The sequence below is a fragment of the Muntiacus reevesi genome, chromosome 2 (genome assembly GCF_963930625.1).
Source record: "Muntiacus reevesi chromosome 2, mMunRee1.1, whole genome shotgun sequence".
Lineage (NCBI taxonomy): Eukaryota > Metazoa > Chordata > Mammalia > Artiodactyla > Cervidae > Muntiacus > Muntiacus reevesi.
In genome coordinates, this window is record NC_089250.1 from 120,059,215 (window position 1) to 120,084,902 (window position 25,688).

The 25,688-nt window shown below is 40.4% G+C and overlaps 1 protein-coding gene across 2 annotated transcripts; it reads left to right on the forward strand.

Moving 5' to 3' along the window:
• Positions 1-301: 301 nt before the first annotated feature.
• LOC136158157 (large ribosomal subunit protein P1-like) lies at positions 302-732 on the forward strand. Of its 2 annotated transcripts, XM_065919923.1 has the most exons (2): positions 302-497; positions 573-732. In XM_065919923.1, the coding sequence occupies exons 1-2, from the start codon at positions 427-429 to the stop codon at positions 730-732; spliced, it is 231 nt and encodes a 76-aa protein (XP_065775995.1). In that variant the 5' UTR covers positions 302-426. The 2 variants fall into 2 exon arrangements, with proteins under 2 accessions (XP_065775995.1, XP_065775994.1); XM_065919922.1 differs by having other exon boundaries at positions 350-732.
• Positions 733-25,688: the final 24,956 nt, after the last annotated feature.

Here is a 25,688-nt window from a genome sequence, read left to right on the forward strand (position 1 = left end):
CGATGCAACGGAGCCCTGAAGCGCTCATGCCATATCTCACATGGCCATCAGAGGGCAGTGTGTAGCTGCTTATGACCAACACACGGCTCTATTCCAAAAGGGATCCTTTTCAAGCTAGCCTTCCTCAGAACATGTTTTATAAACTGACAGGATTTCTTATATTTACTTGCTTTTCTTCTCCAGTCTCCTTTGGAAACTCGTGAAAATCCACTACAAGTAATAACTATAAGTAGAGCCACTGACTGGACGTTGTTCCTTATGATAACATTGTGGGCATTTAAAACTCTGTGTCCCGTCTTTCCTCCGCTGCCGCTAAGGTGCTCGGTTCTTCCGAGGAAGCTAAGGCCGTTTTGGGGTGAGGCCCTCACTTCATCCGGCGACTAGCACCGCGCCCGGCAGCCCCCCCACCTAGCACTCGCCCGCACCATGGCCTCCGTCTCGGAGCTCGCTTGCATCTACTCTGCCCTCATTCTGCACGACGATGAGGTGACGGTCACGGAGGATAAGATCAATGCCCTCATTAAAGCAGCCGGTGTAAATGTTGAGCCTTTCTGGCCAGGTTTGTTTGCAAAGGCTTTGGCCAATATCAACATCGGGAGCCTCATCTGCAATGTGGGGGCTGGTGGACCTGCCCCCGCAGGAGGTCCTGCCCCAGCTGAGAAGAAAGTAGAAGCAAAGAAAGAAGAATCTGAAGAGTCTGATGATGACATGAGCTTTGGTCTTTTTGACTAAACCTCTTTAAAAGTAACACATTCAAAAAAAAAGCTGAGCTGTTAAAAATAAATAAATAAAACGGTGCGTCCAAACCACACCCCCATCTATGTGTATAAAACATCTATTGACAAACTAAGTGATGTATTAGAGGTATTTTTCAATCACGTTGCTCCTTCTTTGTGATGTGAATCCTTGGGTGACAAGTGGTCTGCTCATAAGATAGTGGGAATGTCCCTGATGCCCTAGGAGACAAAATGGAGGCCCTTTTGTTAGTAGGTCTCAGTGGGAGTTGGTAAAGGGGAAGATCTCCTGCTCAGCACAGCCAAGGTCAGGTCCACACTGTCTCCTGTTCCCAAAACACTGAGTCTGCTCCCACCCCCAGGAACTTTGCTAAAATCCTATATATTATGAAGGAGCATCAGGGCCAGAATCATGAACAATGGTTATAATAATTTGGGGAGAGAGAGAAGGTTATATATTTTCAGTTCTTTGCGTTAACGTTTGTAAACAGTATTTGCAGAGGTCCAGCCTCATTCCTCTCAACGTGGATGTTATGTTCCCCCAGCACGTTTTGTGGACCATTCTGTCTTTCCCCCAATTATCTGCCACTCTTGTCTAAAATCATTGACCACCTACATGAAGTCTTGTTTCTGGGTTCTGAATTCTATTCCACTGAGCGATAATTCTGTCTTTATGCCAGTACCAAACTATTTTGATTATTGTAGCTGTGCAATGTTTTGAAACCAGGAAGTGTGCGTCCTCCCAACATGATTTTTCTTGCTTAAAATTATGTGACTATTTGGGGGTCTATTAGGCGTAAAGTATTTTAGGCTAGGCTTTTTGATTTAGGATGGAGTTTTGAAGGGATTGGATCGAATTGTAAATTACAATGGGTAGTATTGAGATCTTAGCAGTAAATTGTCTAAACCACGAAAATGAGATTGATCTCATATAATCTCTTAGCAAGTTTGGCAAGTTTGTTTTGTAGTCCTCACCTCCTTGGTTAAGTTAATTACTAAGTAGTTTATTCTTTCTGACATATTTGTAAATAAAATTGTCTTAATTTCCTTTTCAAGTTTATCATATTTGTATACAGAAATTCAAATGATATCCAGTGTTGACTTTCATATTATTTGCTGAATTATTATTTATGACATTATTTTTGTGGCATCCTTATGATTTCTAAATAGGAGATCATGTCATGTGTGAACAGAGATAATTATACTACTTTTAAAATTTGAATGTAAGTGATTTATTCATTGATTCTGTTATTGATGTGTTTCCTAACTGCAGTGGCTAAAACTACCACTTTTATGTTGCTTAAAAGTGGTAAAACACAGCATGCTTACATGTTTCCTGGTCTCAAAAGAAAAGTTTTCAGTCTTTCACCGCTGACTGTGAGGTTGACTGTGCATATTATATACATGGCATTAATTACATTGTGGTGATTACCTTCAAACCTAATGTGTTGAGTGTTCTTTTTTTAATCATGAAAGTATTCTTTAATTTCAATTGCTTTCTCAGCATTAATTGTGGCGATCCTGATTTTTTTTTCCTTCATTCCATTAATATGATGTATTACACCAATGCGTTTTCCTAGGTTGATGCATCCTCTCATTCCAGGAATAAATTTCACTTGTTCATTATTCTAATTCTTATTATATAAATAGATTCAAGTGATTAATGTCTAAATAAATATATGTGTACTCCCAGCCTCAGCTCAGGCTGTCTGAACCCTGGTGGCAGACAGTTGCCAGGATTCAACACTGAATCACAGGGGTTTATGTCTAATTCCTGATGGCTGTTTTACACAGTCAATGACTGTCTGACTTAGACCAGCATTCACCCATTTCATGCCTCTGTGTCTCTCACGCTCCATTCCTCCCTTCTGGGATTCATTCACTTCTTCCTTAAATACACCCTCCTCACTCTCAGTGAAAGCCTGAGAGATACAAACTCTCATAATCTTTTTTATCTGAAAAAGTTCGTATTATGCTTTTATTCTTGAATGAGAGTTTAGAATGAAATCTACACAGACATTTTTGTGATGTTTCCCTTAGCATCTGAAGATGTCATTCCTTGTGTCCTGCCCTGAATTGTGACTGCCAGCAGGTCTGCTATTTGCTTTTACTGTCGTCTGACTTCCTTCCTCTGTAATGAAGCCCTCAGTTGTCTTTAATTGATTTAATTGACTGTCTTCAATTAAATCAGGAAAGGAGTACGTCAAGGCTGTACATTGTCACTCTGCTTTTTTAATTTATATGCAGAGTACATCATGCAAAATGCCAGACTGGATGAACCACAAGCTGGAATCAAGATTGTCAGGAGAAATATCAATAACCTCAGATATGCAGATGACACCACCCTTATGGCAGAAAGTGAAGAAAAACTAAAGAGCCTCTTGATGAAAGTGAAAGAGGAGAGTGAAAAATTTGGCTTAAAGCTCAACATTCAGAAAACTAAGATTATGGCATCTGGTCCCATCACTTCAGGGCAAATAGATGGGGAAACAGTAGCAGACTTTATTTTTGGGGGCTCCAAAATCACTGCAGATGGTGACTGCAGCCATAAAATTAAAAGACGCTTACTCCTTGGAAAGAAAGCTATGACCAACCTAGGCAGCATATTAAAAAGCAGAGATATTACTTTGCCAACAAAGGTCCTTCTAGTCAAGGCTATGGTTTTTCCAGTGGTCATGTATGGATGTGAGAGTTGGACTATAAAGAAAGCTGAGTGCTGAAGAATTGATGCTTTGGAACTGTGGTATTGGAAAAGACTCTTGAGAGTCCCTTGGACTGCAAGGAGATCCAACCAGTCCATCCTAAAGGAGATCAGTTCTGGGTGTTGATTGGAAGGACTGATGCTGAAGCTGAAACTCCAATATTCTGGCCACCTGATGCCAAGAGCTGACTCATTTGAAAAGACCCTGATGCTGGGGAAGATTGAGGGCAGGAGGAGAAGGGTACGACAGAGGATGAGATGGTTGGATGGCATCACCAACTCGATGGACATGAGTTTGAGTAAACTCTGGGAGTTGGTGATGGACAGAGAAGCCCGACGCGCTGCAATCCACGGAGTAGCAAAGAGTCGGATACGACTGAGCAACTGAACTGAACTATCTTCTACAGTCCCTTACTGTAGGGCAAGGCTCGAATTTATTTTTATGTTTCCTGCACAAGACTGGGATCTGCAGACTCATGTTTCCAGAAATTCTAAAAATATAAAATCTGTTCCTTCACCAGTCCTCCCCTTTCTCATCCTTCAGTCCCGCTTGCATTAGACTCTCTTTCTCTGTGTATGTGTGTGTGTGTGTGTGTATATGTATGTGTGTGTGTATAAGTATGTGTGTGTGTATATGTGTGTATGTGTGTGTGTGTGTGTGTGTGTGTTTCATGTGTCTCATTGCCCTCGCCCTCTTTATTTTCTATCACTTTGTGTCTCTGCAGTATCCTAGGTCACTAATTCTGTCTTCAACCCTGGTAATCTGCTATCTGATCCATCCAACAGAGCTCTAAGTTCTCTGGCACTTTTTGTTTGTTTTAGAAGTTATTTTTATCTTGTTTTATTTTTCTAAATTTCCTTTTATTTTTTCATAGTGTCTTATTTAGTTATGGTACCAATATAATCTTTTAGGCCTTTAACCAATATACACGAGTTTTTTTTTTTTATAGTTTTATCAACTGTTCTATTTCATGAAGTTCTTGGGGTTCTAATCCCCCCATTTGTAGCATCTCCTGATTCTTGTTCATGGTGAGATCAGGGCACATTTTTTTGATAGTGGATCCTTGCTAGCTTTAGAATATGTGTGTGTGTGTGTGTGTGTGTGTGGGTGTGTGTGGTCATGTTCAGGACATTTCTACTTATCAGCATTTTTGTAAAGTATTATTTTGGGGTTTTATTGTTTTTGTGTATTTTTTGGTTTTTAATCAGGAAAGGATATTAAATTTTCTCCAATGTATTTTCAGACCCTATGGAGATGAACATACAGAATTCTTCTTAAATATCACTTCCTTCATTTTCCTCCCAACACAGAGACTTCACTTATCACCCCGGTTAAAACTGTCCACCTCAACCCCCTTCCTCTGTTTACTAATATCAATAGCACTTAGAATCAGGCACTGGCTGCCTGAATCACAGTCTGTCTTAATCTGTTTGGGCAGCAGTAACAAACCACACACTGGGTGGCATATAAACAACAGAAATTTATTTCTCACAGCTGTAGATGCTGGAAAGTCCAAGACAAGGTGCCTGGAGATCCCCGTCTGGTGAGGCCCACTTTCTGGTTCATGGGTTCAAACTTCTGGTGTGTCCTCCCCTGCCAGAAGGGACAAGAGGACCCTCTCAGGCCTCTTTTACAAGGACACTCATCCCTTCATGACGCCTCTGCCTTCCGACCCTATCACCTCCCAAAGGCTCACCTCCTAATACCATCACCTCAGGGGTTAAGATGTCAGCATAGGAATTTGGGGGACATAAATATTCAGTCCACAGCACAGGCCTAGTGACTATCCCCTCAGAGGCGTCTCTTTCCTCCTCACCCAGAACCTAGATAACAGTTTCCTCATCTACTCAACCTTCTGTTAGGGGCACAATCCACCAGTAGACTTGGCTTTATATGTGTATGTTAGGAGAAGGGGCGTCTCTCCCCTCCCCTTCCTGATCTTTGCCTCCTCTTTCATCAAAAAGCCGTGAAGCTCAGTCACTCACTTTGTTCCGTGGACCAGTGGCAGGACCTCACCCTGGCAGCTGGATCACAAACTTGCACCTGGTTTTCCCTTCCCCTCTTCACTCCCAGGGCCTTTTCCATCCTCTCCTCTGAGGTCGGCCAGGCCTTCACACATCTGGGTGTTTGTAGCATAAGGGTGTTTAGACTGCCTGGTCTACATCCTGCGGGGACCAGGAGCTGTCACCTCCCTAACAGTTACAATCTCCCTTGCTAGCAGACAGCATACCTAGACCTTGAGCCAACAGTACTCTTTTGTGGTTTTTAATGTATTTTTGAAATGCTTTCTGTACACACACACACACAAAAATTTTATGGTTTTCCATTGTTTTCTTTTAAAATATTCTTAAATTCTGGAAAGATGGCAGTGTTCATGGAAATATAGCTTTTGTCGCCCAGAATCTCCACATAAACACAGATGGATCAGTCAGATATTAAAACCAAAACCCATGGACAATATTCACAAGACTAGATGACAAGGTATTCCCCTGGGACCACAAAATACAAGTGGGTGGACAACAGCCATGACCCTGCCCAGCATCACCATGAGCGTGGGGCACGTGGAAGCAAGCAAGAGCGGACGCCTGAGAGGCCTGCGCATGCTCAGTACAGGAGTGGCGGGAGCCGGCACGGCGTTCTTCCTCGGACAGCCCGAGGCATGCGCCGTGCAGGAACTAAACGACCCACCGCACTGCCTGGAGCTTGTGCAGTGCGGGAGCCTGGCCAGGACCTGCTGCTGAGCAGGAGCGGGACTCGGCCAACTCCACACTGAGTGAAGCGGAGTCTAAGGTAAGGCATGAAAGTCTTTGAATTTTCACACGCATGCTAAGTCGCTTCAATCGTGTCCAACTCTTTGCGACCCCTTGGACCATAACCATCCAGGGTTCTCTGTCCTTAGGATTCTCCAGGCAAGAATACTGGAGTGGGTTGCCATGTGCTTCTCCAAGGGATCTTCCCAACACAGGGATCAAACCCGTGTCTCTTAGTCTCCTGCATTGGCAGGCGGGCTCTTTACCACTAGTACTATCTTGGAAACCAGGTGCCAGAAATCCACTGGGACTGGGTTCCCACAAGGGACATCAGCTATAAGAAGTGGAATCAATATGAGAAAAAAAAAAGAAGTGGAATCAAAATTAAGTAGGATAGGAGCAGTAAAGGTAAAGGACAGCATAACTCCTACTCAGGGCTAGAAGTGGGAGAGACAGGAAAGGCACTGGCAGCCTGCACAGGATTTTAGGAACACCAAACAACTCAGATATCAAGGTAAATGAGATTTTAATGTAACAACTTTAAAAAAAAAATTTAATGCTCAAAATCCTTGATAAGTCACATATCAAACTTTTAGATAAAGGCAGAATTAGTAACAGTCTGAGGCTGAACCACCCTGGAGTCTTGAGGCAAAAAGAGAAATCTGTAATACTGATCCCTGTCTTTATTACAAAAGAGTGTTCCAGAGCCCTCCTTGAGGAATCTAGGAAAGAACCAGCTTCAAAAACCAAAATAATTAAAGAGACATTGCAGTAAGGATTAGTGTATGTAGTAAACATATAGGTATTTGTAAATTAAGATTGAATGAGAGTCAAAAGAGATTATACTATATAACTGATAAGATAAGTCCTTGGATAAGATAACTGATAACTGATAAGTCCTTGGACTTGTTAATCAACAGAAATTGATAAGATGCCGGGTAGGAGAAATGCAGAGGAGGCTTTATAGGGATTTTAGTTTGCTGCAGCACAAGGGAGCAAATACAAGTAACACGTGCCCTTGCTCACTCTCACAGGAGGGTGGGCTGGTTCCTTAAATGGGACAAGGGTGGGGGCGGATTGTTGACTCAGGCCACAGGTCTGGCTCCGGGAGTCTGTCCACCGCCTTGGTGGTGCTGTGTGCCGGGATCATGTGCAGGTCCCTGCTTCTGCTCCTGACACTGCAGAAGTGGCAGTTGGTCTGGGGCCTTTTGTATCTTGTTCCTAATTGCATGTCAATGCAGCTATTTCAGTCCCTTGGAGGTTTTTTTGTGTTGTGTTGCTCCAGAAGATGTTTGTCCAGATGCAAGTGCTTAGGTTGAGGGTCCAGGTACCAGCATTTCATAATGGCTTCATGTTCAGAGAATGTAACCATAGCACAAAGGAATAATGAGGGAGAGGGAGGAAAGAATTGAAATAGCATGCAAAAAGTGTTCACTGTTTTCAGAAGCCACGACTAGTTCTGATAAATTTTTCTAGGATATCACAATGGGTTTTTTGAGGTAAGTTGACTTCTAACATGATTAGTTTTAGATGTACAACATAATATTTTGTTACTTGCATATATTGTGAAATAATCACCACAGTAAGTCTAGATAGATCTGTCACCATGCCTGGGTATGAAAACTTTTCTCTTGTGAGAACTTTTAAGGTCTCTTAGCAACTTTCAAATATGCAACATAGTATTATTGACTATAGTCACCATACTGTCTTACATCTCCATGATTTATTTATATTAAAACTATGTTAGTACCTTTTTGCCTTCACTCATTTTGGCATTTCACCTCCTGTCTCTGGCAACACCAATCTGTTCTCTGTATCTCTGAGCTTGGTTTTTGTTGTTGTTGGGGTTTTTTGTTTTTTTTTTTGGAGGGGGGAGGGATGTTGTTTTGTTTTTAAGATTTCACATATAAGTGAGATTATGCAGTATTTACCTTTCTCTGAGTTATTTCACTTAGCATAATGCCCTCAAGGTCCTTCCATGTTGTCACATGGTGTGATTTCATTCTTTCATTTGGCTGAGTAATATTTAATTGTATACCTATATCAAAATTTCTTTATCCATTCATCTCTCATTGGACACTTGGATTGGTTCCATAGCTTGGCTATTGCAAATAATGCTGCAGTGAGCATAGGTGTGCTTATATCTTTTCTAAGTTAATGTTTTCCTTTTCTTCAGATAAATACCAGAAGTGGAATTGCTATGTCTTGTGGTAGTTCTGTTTTTAATTTTCTGGGTAAACTCCATACTGTTTTCCATAGTGGCTGCACCAATTTACATTCCCATCAACAATGCACAAGGGTTCCTTTGTCTCAACATTCTTTCCAACAGTTGTTATTTGTTGTCCTTTTTGATAATAACCTTTCTGATAGGTGTGAATTGGTGTCTCATTATGGCTTTGATTAGCATTTCCCAGATGATTAGTGATGTTGAGCATGCTTTCATGTACCTTTTGACCATATGGATATCTTCTTCATAAAAATATTTATTCAGACCCTCTGCCCATTTTTTAATTGGAGTGTTCATTTGTTTGTATGCTATTGAGTTGTATGAGTTCTTTATATGTTTTGTCTATTAGCCACTTATCAGATACATGATTTGCAAATTTTTTCTCCCATTCCAAGGGGGCCTTTTTGTATTATTGATTGTTTCCTTTGCTATGCAGAAACTTTGTAGTTTGATATAGTCGCATTTGTTTATTTTTGCTTTTGTTTCCTTTCATTTTGGAGTAAGACCCAAAAAATCATCACCAAGACTGAGGTCAAGGGGCTTACTATCTGTTTTTTTTCTAGGAGTTTTATAGTTTTAGGTCTTACATTCAAGACTTTAATCCATTTTGAGTTAACTCTTGTGTATGGTGTAAGACAGTCGTCCAGCTTCATTCTTTTACATGTGGATGTCCAGTTTCCCCATTACCACTTCCTGAAGAGACTGTCCTTTCCCCATGCTGTATTCTTCACTGTTTGTCATAAATTAACTGACCATATATGCATGAATTTATTTATAGGCTCTCTGTTCCATTCACTGGTGTGTTTGTTTTTATGACAGTATCATACTGTTTTCATATTTATAGTTTTGTAATATAGTTTGAAATTAGGAAGTGCCTCCCTATTTATCCTTCTTGTTCAAGATTGCTTTGGTTATTGAGTGTCTTTTGTGTTTCCATGCCAATTTTAGGATTGTTTGTTCAATTTCTGTGAAAAATGCCATTGGAATTTTGACAAGGATTGCATTCAGTCTGTAAATTGCTTTGGGTAGCTTGGATATTTTACCTAATTCTTCCAATTTATGAGGATGGAATATATTCCCATTTAGTCCTGTCTTCAATTTCTTTCATCAGTGTTGACTTTTTTTTTCTTTTGGTTGCATAGTTTTACTTATTTATTTTTTAATTGAAGGATAATAGCTTTACAGAATTTTGTTGTTTTCTGTCAAACCTCAACATGAATCAGCTATAGGTATACATATATCCCCTCCCTTTTGAACCTCCCTCCCATCTTACCCCTCTAGTTTGATACAGAGACCCTGTTTGAGTTTCCTGAGACATACAGCAAATCATCAGTGTTTTTAATGGCATTATAGATGTTGTTAATCTGAACTTATGTGTGCATCAGTTGAGAGGAAAAAAATGACTGATTGGGTATTCTAATTCAGTTATTCCCTGTGTCCTTGAGAACACAGTGTGGAAGAAAGGAGATATAGATGTCACAAAAGAGATAAAGTAAAAATCTTACAGTTCTCAATTTGAATTGGATGTATCTTTATAAACTATTAGAGTGTTTTATCCTATGTGTAATATCTAGCTCTCCCCCTGAAAAGACCTAGAAACAATGGCCAAACTAGAGGCAAGGAGCACCCCTAACCTTTCAGTGTTCAGTATTTAATATTCAGTATTATTTTCCACTAAAAGTAACCAAGGCTTCTTGGCAAAATTACTGATTCTAGTCCTGGGCAGGAAATATACAAGATGAACTTAAAACATCTGGCTAAACCAGATATCAAAAAGCATTCAGACTATTAGGGTCAGTTCAGAATGACTTAAGAGTAACATGAAGAGGTTCCAACTGGTGAAAGATGGGACAGTTTGAATATCAATATATGTAATAACTGTAATGTATTAAAATCCATCATATATGTTTTAATCCTTGACTTTATCATTTTTAATTAATTTATCATCTTTGAAGGATGACAGGGTAGCAAGTCATTCTCTTGATAATGGATAAAGGAAAAGTAGGAAACATCTATCCTGCCCTTCCTCTGTAAGCTGTTCTACCAGGTGACCAAATAGTAGATAAAGAGAAGTATGTCTTTATAAAATTAATCCAGGTGATAAATGAAAAAAATGATGTAATTAGACTATCATTTTTCACCCCAAGTGGATTAATGAATGTAAGTATTGGACATCATCTCTGGCAGTATCTTAAAAAAAAAAAAAAAAAAAAGACACCTTGAAATATGTGCCCCTTGATAAAAGAGCACATCAATACCTAAAGTGTCATCAAAAACCTTGATTCTGAGCTTGATCAAGCCTCTGAATACACTTGAAAAGTTGCGGGAAACATAGAGAACAGAGGGATGTGTTGAACTGCATCTTAGAATACAGTCTGTAAAATCATACTGAAAAATTCCGTAGGGGGAAGGGCTCAGGTTTTTCCATGGATACAGTGTAAAGAAAGAGAAAGGGTTGGAGGAGGAACTTACAGACTAAAAGAGATTTAAAAGACATCAACAAAATGGGCAAGTCTAAGCTATTGGTCTAGAGAGCATGATTTGTTGATAAAAACTATAAACTCAAGGAAAATAATGAGTATAAAAATCAGGATAGAGAATATTTTTGAAAATAGGGAGGTAGTTGGTACAGGGAGGGTGTTCTGGGGTGGGTGGAAAAGTACGATTTCTTGGTCTGGGTGATAGTTACAAGGGTGTTCTTTTTTATTGAGATATGTGCTCAGGATTTCATCTTGAAGGTTTGCTGGTTTCTATTGTCAAAGAGATGCATTTAATGCCAGGTAAAGCATGCTACAAATTTTTAATATTTATACAAAAGTACTTGTGTGGTTGGAACTCACTAAAATGCTCCTTTTCTTACGAATTGGTAAGGTCAAGGATATCTTTTGAGATTTAGTGAGCTTTGCAGTTCCTCAGGTGTGAGTTTTTGTTATCCCTTTGTCAGTTTTTCTATTTTTTTCCCTTAATTTGTGGTATTCTTTGTATGTTATTGATTTTAGCTCTTTGTTTTATTTATGTTGAAAATATATTCTTCCACCTGTCTCTCACTATTGCCTTGTTTCTGGTGTCTTTTTTCTTTTAGGGCAGCTGTGCTTCATTTTTTTTTTTTTTTTTTTTAGTAAAAACTTGCACTTTTTCTTTATTTAGCAAGATTGAAATTACATAAAGCATGCATTCAACCTAGGAGTTGAAGACAAAAATTTAAACATTTAGGGAGGAGGAATTTAATATGGAAAACCTAAAACAACCTTTGCTCCTTGGAAGAAAAGTTATGGCCAACTTAAACAGCATATTAAAAAGCAGAGACATTTCTTTGTCAACAAAGGTCTGCCTAGTCAAAGCTATGGTTTTTCCAGAAGTCACGTATGGATGTGAGAGTTGGGCTATAAAGAAAACTGAACACCGAAGAATTGATACTTTTGAACTGTGATGTTGGAGAAGACTCTTGAGAGTCCCTTGGACAGCAAGGAGATCCAACCAGTCCATCCTAAAGGAAATCAGTCCTGAATATTCATTGGAAGGACTGATGCTGAAGCTGAAGTACGTTGGCCACCTGATGTGAAGAACTGACTTATTTGAAAAGACCCTGGTCCTGGGTAAGATTGAAGGCAGGAGGAGAAGGGGTCAACAGAGAATGAGATGATTGGATGGCATCACCAACTCAGAGGATGAGATGGTTGGATGGCATCACCGACTCAATGGACATGAGTTTGAATAAACTCCGGGAGTTGGCGATGGACGGGGAGGCCTGGCGTGCTGCAATCCATGGGGTCGCAAAGAGTTGGACACAACTGAGCGACTGAACTGAACTGAAAACAACCTTTCCAACTGAAAACAGTTGGAAAGCATACATTATGCTTGATGGATACAACTAAATCCTGGTTTTTGGAAAAGGAAAGTAATGTTTCTATTTGGAAATAGATGAACCCTGTCAAGTCAATTTAAAAAAAATAGTTTACTAGGAGTAAGACAAATACTGTACAAAAAAATAATCATAAATAAGATAATGAACAACTTGATACCTATGTCATTGACATGACACATTAGGCTTCATGAATGAAAGAGAAAGTCACTCTTTGCGACCCCATGGACTTATAGAGTCTGTGATTTTCTCCAGGGCAGAATACTAGACTGAGTAGTCTTTCCCTTCTGCAGGGGATCTTCCCAACCCAGGGATCAAACCCAGGCCTCTGGCATTGCAGACAGATTCTTTACCAGCTGAGTCACAAGGGAAGCCCAGGCTTCCTGAATAATTTTCTGGAAAACAAAAGTTACTAAAATTGAAAAAGAACCAAAACTTTGAACAGACCACTTTCTTAAAAGAATTTTAAAATGGCTCAGATAGTAAAGAATCTGTCTGCAATGCAGGAAACCTGGGTTCAATCCCTGAGTGGGAAAGAGCTCCTGGAGAAAGTATGGCTACCTATTCCAGTATTCTTGCCTAGAGAATCCCATGGACAGAGGAGCCTGGCAGGCTACTATCCACGAGGTCGCAAAAAGTCAGACATGACTGAGAAACTAACACACACACACACACGTATATATACATACATACATACACACATATGTAGTTTACATATATATTTTATTTATTTATCTGTTGCTGGACACTTAAATTGCCTCCATAGCTTGGCTATTGTAAATAATGCTGCTATGAACACTGGAGTGCATATATCTTTTCAAGTTGATATTTTTGTATTCTACAAGAGTTTCTTTTTCCCCATATCTTCAAGGACATTTGTTATTTGTTGTCTTTTTGATGATAATCATTCTTGCAGGTGGGAGGTAATATCTCATTGTGGTTTTGATTTGCGTTTCTTTGATATATTGTTGAGCATCTTTTCATGTGCCTGTTGGCCATCTGTGTGTCTCTTTGGGAAGATATCTATTCAGGTCTTATGCATATTTTTAATCAGGTTGTTTGGGTTCTTGATGTTGACTTGTATGAGCTGTTTATGTATTTTGGATATTAACCCCTTATCGATCATATTGTTTGCAAATATTTTCTCCAGTTCAGTAGTTTGTCTTTTTGTTTTGTAGGTGGTTTCCTTGGCTGTGCAAAAGCTTTTAAGTTTAAGTAGCTCCCATTTGTTTATTTTTTGTTGTACTTCCCTCCTCTTAGGAGAGAAATTATTTTAAAATTGCTACAATTTATGTCAAATTTATGTGTTCTGTTTGCTTTCTTCTAGAAGTTTTATGGTTTCTGGTCTAACAATTAGGTCTTTAATTCACATTGAGTTTATTTTTTTATATAGTGTGAGAAAATGTTCTAATCATTCTTTTACATGTAGCTGTCCAGTTTTTCCCAGCACATTTATGAAGAGCCCTCTCTTTTCCCCATTGTATATTCTTGCCTCTTTTGTTGTAGATTAACTGACCATTTATTTATGGGTTTTATTTCTGAGGACACTCTGTTCTTTTTCTATTGATCTGTTTGTCTGTTTTTGTGACAGCATCACACTGGTTTGATTACTGTAGTTTTGTTGTATAAAGTCCAGGAGCATGATACCTCCATATCTGTTCTTTTCTCTTAAGGTTGCTTTGGTTAGTTGGAGTCTTTGTTTCCATACAAATTTTAGAAATATTTGTTCTAGTTCTCTGAAAAATGCTGTTGGTGTTTTGACATGGATTGGATAGAACCTGTAGTTTGCCTTGGTAGAATGGTCATTGTAACAACATTAATCCTTCCAATCCATGAACACAGTATCTCTCTCCATCTTTTGATATGATCTTCAGTTTCTTTCATCAGTGTCTTGTTCTTTTTGATGTGATAGCAACTGTGATTGTTTTCTTAATTTCTCTTTCTGATAGTTCTTAGTGTATAGAAATGTCACAGATTTGTGTATGTTAATTTTGTATCTTGCAACTTTACTGAATTGATTGATAATCTGTAGTAGTTTTTTGATGATGGCTTTATGATTTTCTATGTATGGTATCATACCATCTGTGAACAGTAACAGATTTACTTCTTCCTTTCCGTTTTGGATTCCTTTTATTTTTTTGTTTTGTTTTGTTTTTTGTCTGACTGCTGTAGCTAGGATTTCCAACACTGTGTTGAATAATAGTGGCAAGAGTGAGCATCCTTGCCTTGTTCCTGATCTTAAAGGAAACGCTTTCAGTTTTTAACTGTTGAATACAATATTAGCTTGGGCTTATCATATGTGGCCTTTATTGTGTTTAGGTATGTTCCCTTTATACTTACTTTCTGGAGAATTTTTATCATAAATGTATTTTGAATTTTGCGAGAAGTTTTTTCTGCATCTACTGAGTTGAACATATGATTTTAATTCTTCAGTTTGTTAATGTGGTATATATCACATTGACTTGAAGATACTGAACCATACAAGGTTATTCTTTTTGTAATAATTCACTAAGCTTCACATTTGTTTTTGTGTCATTTTCTATATATTGGATATTTGATACAGACTAAGAACTTCTAACTCCATCACCCGAGGATACGCCCACAGAAGCCAAGTCTGTCAGGTAGAAGAAAAAAAAAGGCTCCAGGGACCTCTAGCCAAGGCAAGGTTGCGAAATGGCTACCGTGCTGGAAACTCACTGCAGGGGGTGCTGTAATCAAGGAAAAGACTGTATTTCTTGGACCTGACCCCTGCGGAGCCTAGAGGCCTCTCCAGTCCAGCCCAGAAGTGGAGAGGAGACATGGAGGAGGGCTTTGGAGATCTGAGCCCCACAGTTGGTTGGCAAGCCCCGGGGTCACACCAGCAGGCCTTGGCGCATGGCCCTGAGCAATTGGAGAACCGGCCCGGCCTGCAGCCCGACGCAAAAGGGTAGAGGCCTGCAGTCCCCTGAGCCGCAGGCAACAATCTGGACCTGGGAGGAGGCGGCGCATTCCGCGTGGCTTGTCCCGGGGGCTCCTAATGGCCAACTCCCGTGTCTCTCTGGGCGTCCCCTTGCAGTTGCCCACATTGCGGACTTGCCCAGTGCCCCCGCTCACGTGGACCCCAGCCTGACTTGGGCTCTGGAGCTGTTTGCACTGGTTTGGGGTTAGCCTCCCCACCCACCAAATCACTCCTTCCAGGCCCAGAAGGAGTTGATCCAGGGCAGTCAATCCAGAGACGATGGGCTTCCCTAGGGACTGCGGGGAATGAGTGAGGCAGATTGGCCCTCCATCCCTTCTCTGAAGGCTGGGAGTGGGCTTGAATCTGGGCACCAGCCGCCTCTTAAGGCGCGCCCAGGTGGTGGCCAGGGAAGGAGCACGCAGGAAGAGGTTTCCGGAGGCAGTGCCTATGCCAGGGCGTGTCACCCTGCACACCTACTTACCCCAGTGGTGACGCCCGCAAACCCTGGCCCCGCGCCCGCTGGGCTTGGCATGCTGGTGAGAGCCCAGGGAGAGGTCAGACAAGGACAGGCAGACGCAGGAGCCTAAGACAGCCCTTAGAACCCGCCTGTATCAGATTCCTCTCCAGGTGGTCCTTGGGCAGCGTACTCCTCCTGGGACCTCCAGTGCCCCTGCTGGGTGATGGGAGCTAAGTGGAGCGAACTTCCACCTGGTTGGGCTCAGGGATGAGGTTTCCTCCACCATCCGCTCAGAGGTGCAGGCAGGGACTGGAGCCCTGGATTTGGAGTCCGCCAAGGGCGATCTCCCACCCTCCTTACTGCTACTTGTCAGTTTAGAGCGGGCCTTGTGGGCAGAGGTTGAGTCAGCCTGCTCGGCAGCCCTCAGAAGTTCCAGTGCTGGGTCTGCGGATGAGAGGGGAGGACACACCAGTATCTGAAGTAAGAACAGAGGAAGCAAGGGCTGGAGCAGGGGATGAAATGCCGGGGGTCCTTGAATGCCGTGGGGAGGTGTTCAGACTCCACAGGGGATGGGCCACCATGGCCGGTTGGCGGGTGGGAGCGGGGGAAGTTTCAGAGCTAGGCTGCACACTGATGTGTCTGGAAGCTGGGGAAGATAGTTTACCTAAGGGTGAACCTAAAGACTGGTTTGGCACCAGCACAAGAGCCCTAGGGGGACATATATTTCTAAACAAAACCACATTAGGGTCCTGTGAGGAAAGTGACAGGCAGATTCTGAAATTTATCTGGAAAAGCAAAGGCCTAAGAAGAGTAAGTAGCCAAGACATAGGGAGGAGGAGGATGAAGGAGGAGGGTACTTTACCAGGATAAATAGTTAAGCTACTGTAATTAACAGGTGGCGCTAGTGGTAAAGAACCCACTTGCCAGTGCCCGAGATGTAAGGGATGGGGGTTTAATCCCTGGGTCACAACGATCCCCTGGAGGAGGGCACGGCAATCCACTTCAGTACTCTTGCCTGGAGAATCCCATGGATGGAGGAGCCTGCTAGGCTGCAGTCCACAGGGTCGGACATGACAGCTACTTCACTTTCACTTTCAGTGGAGCAGACTAGAGAGCCTAGAAAGCCTCAGAATAATATGAAACCTTGATATATGACAAAGGTGATGAGGAAAACTATATTAGTTCCCATTGGCTGCTGCAACAAATTAGCAAAGGCTATGTGGCTTAAAGCAACACAGATTGATTATCACATAGCTCCGGAGGTCAGAATTCTAAAGTGTGTCCACGGGGTTTTGTTCCTTTTAGAAGTTCTAGATAAGAATGTGCTGTTAGTCCTTTTCCACTTTCTGAAGACTGCCTACAGACCTCTGCATCTGTCCTAGTATTTCTCTGACTATATGTCTATTCCCCCCTCTTACGAAGATCCTTCTGATTGCATTGGATTCACCCACATAATCCAAGATAATCTCCCATTCTTAAGATCCTTAATCAGCACTTGCAAATTCCCTTATGCCATAAAAGATACCACATTCTCAGGTTCCAAGAATTAGGAAGTGGACGTCTTTGAGGAACCATTATTCAGCCTACTACAAAGACCCAATAGAGAAGGAAGACCTGTCAAGCTAGGACAATTGGTTATTCATATGGAAAAAAAATGAAGTTGACATTTGAAGCACAGAATCAAACACTTCCAAATCAAACACTTAAAATATGAAAGCAAAGTTTAATACTTTTAGAAGGTAATACAGATGAATGTTTTTATCAATTTGAGTAGAGAATTGTTTACTAAATAACATTTTAGAATTCTGGGAGCTCCCTGGCTGTCCAGTGGTTAGGACTCAGTGCTTTCAACGGCTGCAGCCCCTTGTTCTGTCCCCAGTTGGGAAACTAAGATCCTGCAAGCACGTGGTACAACCAAAAGGAAAAAACTCTAATCATGAAAAAGACTAATAAAGCAACTACTTTAAAATCAAGGACTTCTTTTTGTTAAAAGACAGTGAAGAAAGTGAAGAGTCAGTCTACAGGCTGCGGGAACATTTTCATAACATATCTAACAAACAAAGGAATACTATTGAGAATAAATAATTATAACAATAAATAAGGAAAAGATAACCCCAAAATGGACGAAAGACCAGTGGTCCATAAATATGCTCCAGCTCATTAGTAATGAAGAAAATGGAAGTTAAGATGACAATGAGATATCATTTTATACCCATTAAATTAGAAAAAAAATTTAATACTTCAGTGTTAGGGGAAGTATGGAGCAATGGGAGTACCTTTAATGCAGGTGGGAGTATAAATTGGTACAACCACTTTGGAAAACAATTTGACAGTGTTTTGCAAAACTGAATGTGACCACATCCTACGAGCTGTATATTCCACTCTTTTATATGTACCCTAGAGAAACCCTTGAACAGGTGCACAAGAAGATATTTGCAAGATGGATCCTAACAGCATTCTTTGAAATAAGTACTGAGAACAACCTGTATTTCCATGGGTGAGATAATGCATAAATAAATTGTGAAAAAAGATCACGTAGCAGAATGTTATCCAGCTGTGAAAAATGGATGACCTACAACTATATGCAGAAATAAAGATGAATCTTGGAAACATAAAGTGAGTAGGAGGAAAGAAAAAGAAAGCCTAAGAAGACACACAGTATGAGACTGTTTTTATAAATCTCAAAAGCAAGCAAGTGGAGCAACAGGTTGCTTAGAGATATATCCGTATTAGGTAACATTATTTTTAAAAGTATGAGAGTGATAAACACAAAATTCAAGGCAGGAATTACCTCTGAGGGAGAGGCAGGGAGGGAGTAGTTGACTTCAAGGGTAAGCTGCTCCAAAGTAGGAATCATGTTCTAGATCTGAAATTTGGGGTGGGTTTGCATGTATCCCTTTCATTATTATTGTAGTTTATGTATACATCATATTTTTAAAAAATAACTCTTGGATGATTAAAAATAAATATTAATGTCAAGCAAAAGATTTCATTAAGAGGCAAGCCAGAAACTAGGAAAATAAATTTGTAACACATCAATCTGACAAAAGAACACCTACATAAGAAAAAGTACAAACAACTCAATTAAAAAATGGGCAAAAAACTTGAACAGGCACTTCGTAGGGCTGCCCTGGTGGTCCAGTGGTTAAGAATCTGCCTTGCAATGCAGGGGATACCAGTTCTACCCTGGTTTGGGAGGACCCCCACATGCCTTGGGGCAACTAAGCCTGTGCTCTGGAGCCCGTGAGCCACAGCTACTGAAGCTTGCGTGCCCTAGAGCCTGTGCTTCACAACAAGAGAAGCCATTGCAATGAGAAGCCCATGCACCCCAACCAGAGAGTAGTGCCAGCTCACCGCAACTAGAGAAACCCTGAGCACAGCAACAAGGACCCAGTGCAGCCAAAAATAATTTAAAAAAAAAAAAAAAAAGGCCTTGAACAGGCACTTCATAAAGAGACTTCCAAATGGTAAATAAGCATTGAAAAAGTGCTTAACCTCATCACTCATGTGGGAAATGCAAATTAAAACCTCAGTGAGATACCAATTATGTACCAGACAAGACAGCTAAGACATAGAAGTCTGACCATATTAAGTGCTGAAAAGGATACAGAGCACCTTTCATTTTCAGAGTGAGAGTAGATCATCTTATTCTCTTCTGAAAACTGTTGGACTTTATCTACTAAAGCTAAATATATGCTCAACCCTATCATTCAGTAATTTCATTACTAGGTATTCACCCAAGAGAAATAAAAGCATATGTCTACAAAAGACATGGATGAAAATGTTCATGGCAACCTTATTTGTAATAGCCCCGAACTGGAAATGACCTACATGTTCATCAACAATGTATGTAAGTGTTAATATATTTGCATAATAAAAAGAACAAATTACTGATACAACATGGACAAATCTTTGACATTGTGTGGAGAAAAAGTCAAATACACACATGCTGCATATTTCCTTATGTATGAAATTCAAGAGCAGGTTAGTTAATCTATGATAAGTCAAGAGTAGTGGTTGCCTCGTGGTACCTAAGAAAATACACGAGGAAACCTTTGGAATGATAGAAATGTTCTGGATATTGATCTGAGTGGTGATTGTATGGTGTATACATGTGTATGTTATTACATACACATTTTATATTGTTGAACAATTAAGATATGTCTATTTACCATATGTAGGTGATACAATTTAAAAAAATTCTTCATGTCCCCTTTCAACCCAGTTTCTCCTCCCCAGAATGCCCTGTATAAGAATTCTGGAACCCTTGACATTTTGCCTGGGGAAAGCCACTTGAATCGCAGTGAGCAAACACAGCAAATAAATTGAGTATTATTAGGGACACATATGGCTCATAGATAAACAAGAAACCAGCTGAACATTCCTCTCAACCAGTTGAAAGGAATGTATTTTTCTGATGGAATAGAGATAAGTAGAACGGGAATGCTGACTGCCTCATGAATTCATTTGTTTATTCAACAAATACTTTTTGAACTTCTGCCATGTGCAGACGTGGTAGGAAGTTCTCCTCTAAGGATCAGGCCATCTTATTTATCCCTCAGCAACAGAACTAACTTCATCCTACCCTAGTTTGTTTCCCCCTGTACTTGCCTCATTCCTTCACCTTTTCACCCACTTCTCTGTGGATCTTTTGTGTCTCTTGACTTTAGGTTGCTTGGATTCAACCTTGGCCTATGACTATTTCCAACTTAGGCTCTTCCTAATAAAGTTCTGTCTCAGTCAGCTATAGCTGTGTAACAAAGTATACTAAAACTTAGTAGCTTAAAACAACAGTCCTTTGTCAGTTATAATTCTGTGGGCCAGAAATTTGAGCAGGGCTCAGTAGGCATGTCTTCTCCATGTTACCGGTATCATCTATGAGTGAAAATCAGTCATGTCCAACTCTTTGCGACCCCATGGACTATACAGTCCATGGAATTCTCCAGGCCAGAATACTGGAGTGGGTAGCCTTTCATTTCTCCAGGGGATCTTCCCAACCCAGGGATTGAACCCAGATCTCCTGCATTGCAGGTGGATTCTTTACCAACTGAGCTACAAGGGAAGACCAAGAATACTGGAGTGGGGAGCCTATCCCTTCTCCAGCTGATCTTCCCAACCCAGGAATAGAACTGGGGTGTCCTGCATTGAAGTCAGATTCTTTACCAACTGAGCTATGAGGGAAGCCCAATATCACCTGGGGCATCTCAAATAAGGGCTTCCTCTTCTTAACATGCCTGCAGGCATTACTTTAATACATCCTTTCCTTTCCCATTGAGCTCTTGTGAAAGTTGCAGATAATGGCTGCCACTGTCCCTAAAACAAACATAAAAACATGTTAAACCACAGCCTTGGGCTTTGCACCAGTATGAGGTGTCCTCTGTGTGTCTAAGAAAACTTGCTTAAGGAAATACACAGAGGTATCATCCATTCTATAATTGGGAGATTAAGATTTTTTATTTCTTTTACGAAAGAAAACTTTATTTGGGGGTAAACCCATATCTGGACAATTACGTCAGTCCTCTCTCTTGAAACTGTTCCCCACTACACCTAGCTTTCTCCTGGATATCTCATTCTGGCTACATCTTCAAAAAACCAAAGTATATAAAAAATGTAGATGGAGCAAAACAGAAATAAATTGTGAAAGGCTGCACATAAAATATGTCAATCAGTCTGCTAAACCAGTAGATAATTTCAGAAAACACCCATGGAGCTCAAGCAGGGCATAACTTCCCTTCAGAGCTTGCAGACTCAGGGAGCATCGCTGATACAGGACAGGCTTAGAGAATTGGGTTACAGTACTGACTTAGTCATTATCTGCTAACTGTGATCCTGGCCTTCTCCAGGCTGCAGTTCCTCCTAGTGTGATGATTAATGAGGCACTGCATAAAGCCCCTAGCACCATACAGAGCAACTTGTAGATACACAATAGATGATTGGCTTCTACTGGGACTGCTGGAGCATCTCAGTCCTGTAGTCGGCTGTGCCCAACCACTTTATCAACTGTCACGGAACCATTCCCTGGTAGGCTGTCCCCACTTGACACTGCCTCTTCCAAAAGAATTATTCATTTTTCTACTACATGAGGCTGTACACTCTTGTGGTCCAACACTGGTGGGTCATTTGACCACATAGAAGATTTGATGAAAACATCATCATATATTAACTTGATGTACAGGAGAGGGCTACATACTGTTAAATACATCATAAATAATTCATTAACTTCCAAGCAAGGCTGAAAGTAAGCCTCCAATAGCTTTTTACCTTCACACTGCCTAAAAATTTAGTTAAAAATTAGCTTGTTTACACTTTGTAAATTCTTCAAGGATAGATTTAGGACCCCAGAACTGAAACATCAGCTCTTGTGGAAGTATCTGAACATTGAACACTGTGCCAGACACATCCTAGATGCTCAGTAAAGGTTAGCAGTTTATATTAAAACATCACTCAAAATGTCATCCTAGGTTGGAGAGGCAAGATGAGGTAGTCAGTAGAAAATTAACAGGTGCTTTAAAAAGATGGTTTACTTTATTCCATTTTAGTTTCTCTTGTATGATTTTGCCCAGTCACTTACTCCTAAAACCCTAAAAGTAAATGTTGTATTTAATATTAGCCCACTTAAGCTATTTCTGGCTGGTCGCGGTAGGTTGTGCAGTCATTCATGCTTAGCGTTTCAGAAACTGTTCAGTGATCCAAAGGTTAAAGGCAGGAAGTGGTTTATTCAGGGTCTGGCACAGATACAGTGAGTGTTCAGTATAGGTGAGTTCTTTTTATGAAAATTGTGCTTACATTTTCATCTTGAATGACAGCAGCAAAAAACAGAAAAAGTTGGAGTAGCAGTATGTGCTTAAGTAATATTTGATTTGTGTTGTTTTATTTTCCATGATGTGCTGTATGGCGAGAGTACTAATAACCTCAGTACTGTAACCCCAAACACTTATTTTTGTTTCAGTTTAGTCACCAAAAATTATTTGATGCTCCACATGGCTAATCATGTAGGAATTCATGCTCAAGTACTTCAGAAACTGTTCCATGGTCTAAAGGTTCAACTCAGGATGTGGGTTACACCCTGAAGACAGTGCCAGCTACCACTCACTTTATAATTTAAGTTTTATCTCTATCAAAGTAATATATGTATGTACCTTGAAAGTCAGAAGTTTTATAATGGAAAAGTTTACAGTGAAATATATCAGTTCCTTTGGCTCTCCTCCAACGCACCCCAACCAGTTCCCTAGAAGCACCCACTTCCTGTTCTTTGAGCTGTTTCTTCTGCCCGTTACCTCCTTATTTCTAAACAATATTCTTGTACTGCTATTTCTGATTTTTTTTCATCAACTGGCCACCCTGGAAGACTGGGATTCCCTCTCCTATGGCCCCCACCCCACACTTAGCCTTCCAACCTACCGATATCACAAGTTTTGGTGAAATCAATATTCAGTATTCAATATTCCTAACTATTATGTAAATATTATTCCCAGATGAGTTGTATATAATATACCTTTATTTCAATTTTTGTAATCAAGTTCCTGCACAAGAACTTTGGTAACCAAGCTAATAATAATAATTTGCTTGGTTTTCTAAATACCTATCTCTAACTCATCCCAAATTGCCAACTGAAATGTAAATTGCTTCTCAGCGCATTCAAACTAATGAAGTATCCAGCAGCCTGATTTTTTTCTTAACTATATCCCTCCTAGAGTCCTACTGCTTCTAATTACTGTCTTCCTTAGAACTTTAAATGGTTTCTTCTTTGCTCTAAGAAATCAGAATTTATTTTAGAAATTGGTTGAGATATAAATAGTTATTTTAAGCTAGTTTCATCAGGACCTTGAGCATTCAAACTTAAGTAAGTCGTAGTTCATGCTCTCAATAAACTCAGTCTGAATGAGGAAACCCATGAAACAGAAAGATGGAGACACTTGCAGGGAATAAAAACAAGAAGTCATCCCAGGTAGAACTGGGTGGGTGCTTACCTTTGGGATCAGGCAGATGTGGGTTTGAATCCTGATTCTGCCCCTTGTGGGACCTCTGGTAACCAACTTAACCTCCCAGAGCCTCAATTTATTTCTCAATGAAATACAGATACCATTCACCTTTCCAGGATGTTGGAGAAATTATATCAGAGAAGAGACATGGGAAAGCACCTCTTACTACTTCGGACCATAGCAGTCACAGAAAAACTCTCCAAATAAAATACAAGGTTCACATACCTTAGGGTTTGTGCCAACATTAATTTCATATTGCAATCATTCTCCCCCAAACCACCATACAAACTTTGGGCTCTTACAGTTTTGTAGCTAGTAGAATGAAAAGCTCAGTTAAAAAAATTTTTTTTGGCCTGTGCCTCGAGGCATGTAGGATCTTAGTTCCCTGACTAAGTATTGAACCTGTACCACCTGCATTGGAAGCATGGAGTTTTAACCACTGAATTGCCAAGGAAGTCCCAAATGCTCAGTTTTACTGGATGATAAACCCTCTGTTGTAATTCATCCCCATTTCAGAGCTCAACTCAAGTCTTGCATGTCAGAAATTCCTTGCAGTGGTTATGAGAAAAATTGCCCCAGTAAAAATTCTGACCTTTCATATTCTAAAAGAATTCTTGCCTGGAGAATTCCATGGACAGAGGAGCCTGGCAGGCTACAGCCCATGGGGTTGCAAAGAGTCAAACATGACTGAGCAGCTAAAAAAATTATCAGGTTTCAAATCAGCCATCAGGTAGTATTTGTTGTTGTTCAGTCGCTCAGTCATGTCCAACTCTTTGTGACCCCATGGACTGTAGCACACTGGCCTTCCCTGTCCATCACTATCTCCTGGATTTTGCTCAGATTCATGTCCATTGAGTTGATGATATCATCCATATCACCATTAAGTCTCTTCGCATCCTCTGCAGACAGTGACTAGGTAGCAGTGGCAAAAATACCAACTTTGTGTCTGTTAATTTGATTTTTCTAGCCTTTCAAATCTATTTTTTAATTTATATGAAATGAATAAATGTTATTTTTTTAAAAACCCAAATGAATACCGATTAAACAAAATTCACCTTGACATATTCCTTCATCTCATCTTCCCATGGAAAAATCATTTTTATGTGTTTGATTAGTAGCCTTCTAGAGTTTTTCTGTCTATGCGTTCTTTTTTTTTTTTTCTTTTTTTTTTTTATTAGTTGGAGGCTAATTACTTCACAACATTTCAGTGGGTTTTGTCATACATTGACATGAATCAGCCATGGAGTTACACGTATTCCCCATCCTGATCCCCCCTCCCACCTCCCTCTCCACCCGATTCCTCTGGGTCTTTCCAGTGCACCAGACCCGAGCACTTGTCTCGTGCATCCCACCTGGGCTGGTGATCTGATTCACCATAGATAACATACATGCTGTTCTTTCGAAACATCCCACCCTCACCTTCTCCCACAGAGTCCAAAATTCTGTTCTGTACGTCTGTGTCTCTTTTTCTGTTTTGCATATAGGGTTATCATTACCATCTTTCTAAATTCCATATATATGTGTTAGTATGCTGTAATGTTCTTTATCTTTCTGGCTTACTTCACTCTGTATAATGGGCTCCAGTTTCATCCATCTCATTAGAACTGATTCAAATGAATTCCTTTTAACGGCTGAGTAATATTCCATGGTGTATATGTACCACAGCTTCCTTATCCATTCATCTGCTGATGGGCATCTAGGTTGCTTCCGTGTCCTGGCTATTATAAACAGTGCTGTGATGAACATTGGGGTGCACGTGTCTCTTTCAGATCTGGATTCCTCAGTGTGTATGCCCAGAAGTGGTATTGCTGGGTCATATGGTAGTTCTATTTCCAGTTTTTTAAGAAATCTCCACACTGTTTTCCATAGTGGCTGTACTAGTTTGCATTCCCACCAACAGTGTAAGAGGGTTCCCTTTTCTCCACACCCTCTCCAGCATTTATTGCTTGTAGACTTTTGGATAGCACCCATCCTGACTGGTGTGTAATGGTACCTCATTGTGGTTTTGATTTGCATTTCTCTGATAAAGAGTGATG

Excerpts from the sequence above, each read along its gene's own strand:
- LOC136158157 (XM_065919922.1), top strand. The coding sequence starts at position 427 with ATGGCCTCCGTCTCGGAGCTCGCTTGCATCTACTCTGCCCTCATTCTG.